General features: G+C 53.8%; 1 protein-coding gene across 1 annotated transcript; it reads right to left on the bottom strand.

Moving 5' to 3' along the window:
- Positions 1 to 1,549, bottom strand: PAQR8 (progestin and adipoQ receptor family member VIII). Its single transcript, XM_009319698.1, has one exon. The coding sequence runs from the start codon at positions 1,547 to 1,549 to the stop codon at positions 491 to 493; it is 1,059 nt and encodes a 352-aa protein (XP_009317973.1). The 3' UTR covers positions 1 to 490.

The following is a 1,549-nucleotide window of genomic DNA, read 5'->3' as shown; positions in this document are numbered from 1 at the left end:
ACCCTAGAAATGTAGACTCCTCCTGAAACCTTGCTACTGCCTTTGATAGTAACAGGTCTCCCACAGACAGCAGAGATGGCAAAACCCAGAGAGGTCATGCCATCCAGCCGTGGTCCTCACAGTGCATTCTCCGCTGCGTTGTGAGCCTTCTACATTCTCACAGCCTTCAGGCTGCCCTCCCTGACATTCAGCAAGATATCACCCACAGGTTTACCAGAATGAACAAGAAACCTCTGCCTATGCCAGCATCCTTGGTTAAATGACTTGTTCTGGCTTAAAACACCCCATGTCCCCCTGGATGGCAGAAGGCAGCCCCTGCTGTGAAAATGCATCCAGCGTGACGTCTCCAGTCCTCCACCTGAGTCCAGGGTCCAGGTTAGTCACAGCATGTTAGGCAAATAAGCCAGTTAGTTATGTCTCTAATATGTTATGCCCCTTTTCTTGATTTTTCACCACCCTGGTGATGTCATGCCCATCACGTTCGTGACTCTCAGGAGTCCTTTTTAGCCAGGCTGGCCTTGATCCTGCGTCGCAGGATGTAAGCTGTGATGGCACTACAAGCCACCAGGCCAAAAAAAGAGATGCAGGAGAGATAGATGGAGAGAGGTCCGTGTCTCTTCAGGAAAATCTCCTGCCTGTTCTTGTAATCCAATAAAATGGCCTCCAGCTGTGATAGGGTGCAGACGGCCAGGAAGGTGTGGAAGATCTGGTGGGCATGGCCAATGATATCACAGGAGCCAGGGAAGTACTTCTCAGGGACCGGGCAGGAGAAGAAATAAGCACTGATAAGGAAAAACAGTATCTGGTACGTGTGGTACCAAGCAGCATCTTCCTCACAGCCCCCCAGGTGACACACAACCACCCGGTGAGCAACAGGACTGATATCCAAGATGAACGCCAGCCCAGCTGGGATCACCTGGCACATCTTCCTCATGATGGGGTAAGGCCGTCGGTACCGATATTTCGCGTAGCAGCAGCCGGCACAAGACAGCCAGCCACAGAAAGCAGCTGCCGGCAGGAAGAAAAGCCATAACTTGTCATACCAGGCTTGGTCGGAGCTGTAGTAGAAATGGGCCAGGGCACTACCGTACTGGTAGATGCTGACTCCGACGTAGTCCATGAAGTAGAAGGTATAGTGGTACAGCTCCGATTTGGACTGCAGTAGGTGGGCCAAGAGGCTGCAGGTCAGGTAGGTGACAGAGGAGAGGACAAAGATGAGCAAAGGCAAGGACCACGCGTCCACGGGTAACTGCTCAGCCTCCACAAATGTCTTGAATCTCAGCAGCACTGCCAGCGCTGCCAGGAGATGAGTCCACACATTGACCACCTCGTTGTGCTTCTGGAAGAGGCTAAGGAAGTAGTACCGCCAGTCCTGGCCGGTGGGACGGTACCCGGTGTGGATGTACGGCTCACGGAAGAGCTGCGGCACCTCGCACTCTTTGACCGTGCAAGGCATCTTGGGGAAGCCATCCTCCAGCAGCCTGGGGAGACGGCTGAGATGCTGCCCGCTGAGGGACAGCGTGCTGATCCGCTCCAGGATGGCTGTCAT

Source organism: Pygoscelis adeliae, unplaced genomic scaffold (assembly GCF_000699105.1).
Source record: "Pygoscelis adeliae isolate BGI_AS28 unplaced genomic scaffold, ASM69910v1 Scaffold121, whole genome shotgun sequence".
NCBI lineage: Eukaryota > Metazoa > Chordata > Aves > Sphenisciformes > Spheniscidae > Pygoscelis > Pygoscelis adeliae.
The sequence above is the reverse complement of the archived record's forward strand: the minus strand, read 5'-3'. Positions and strand labels throughout refer to the sequence as shown.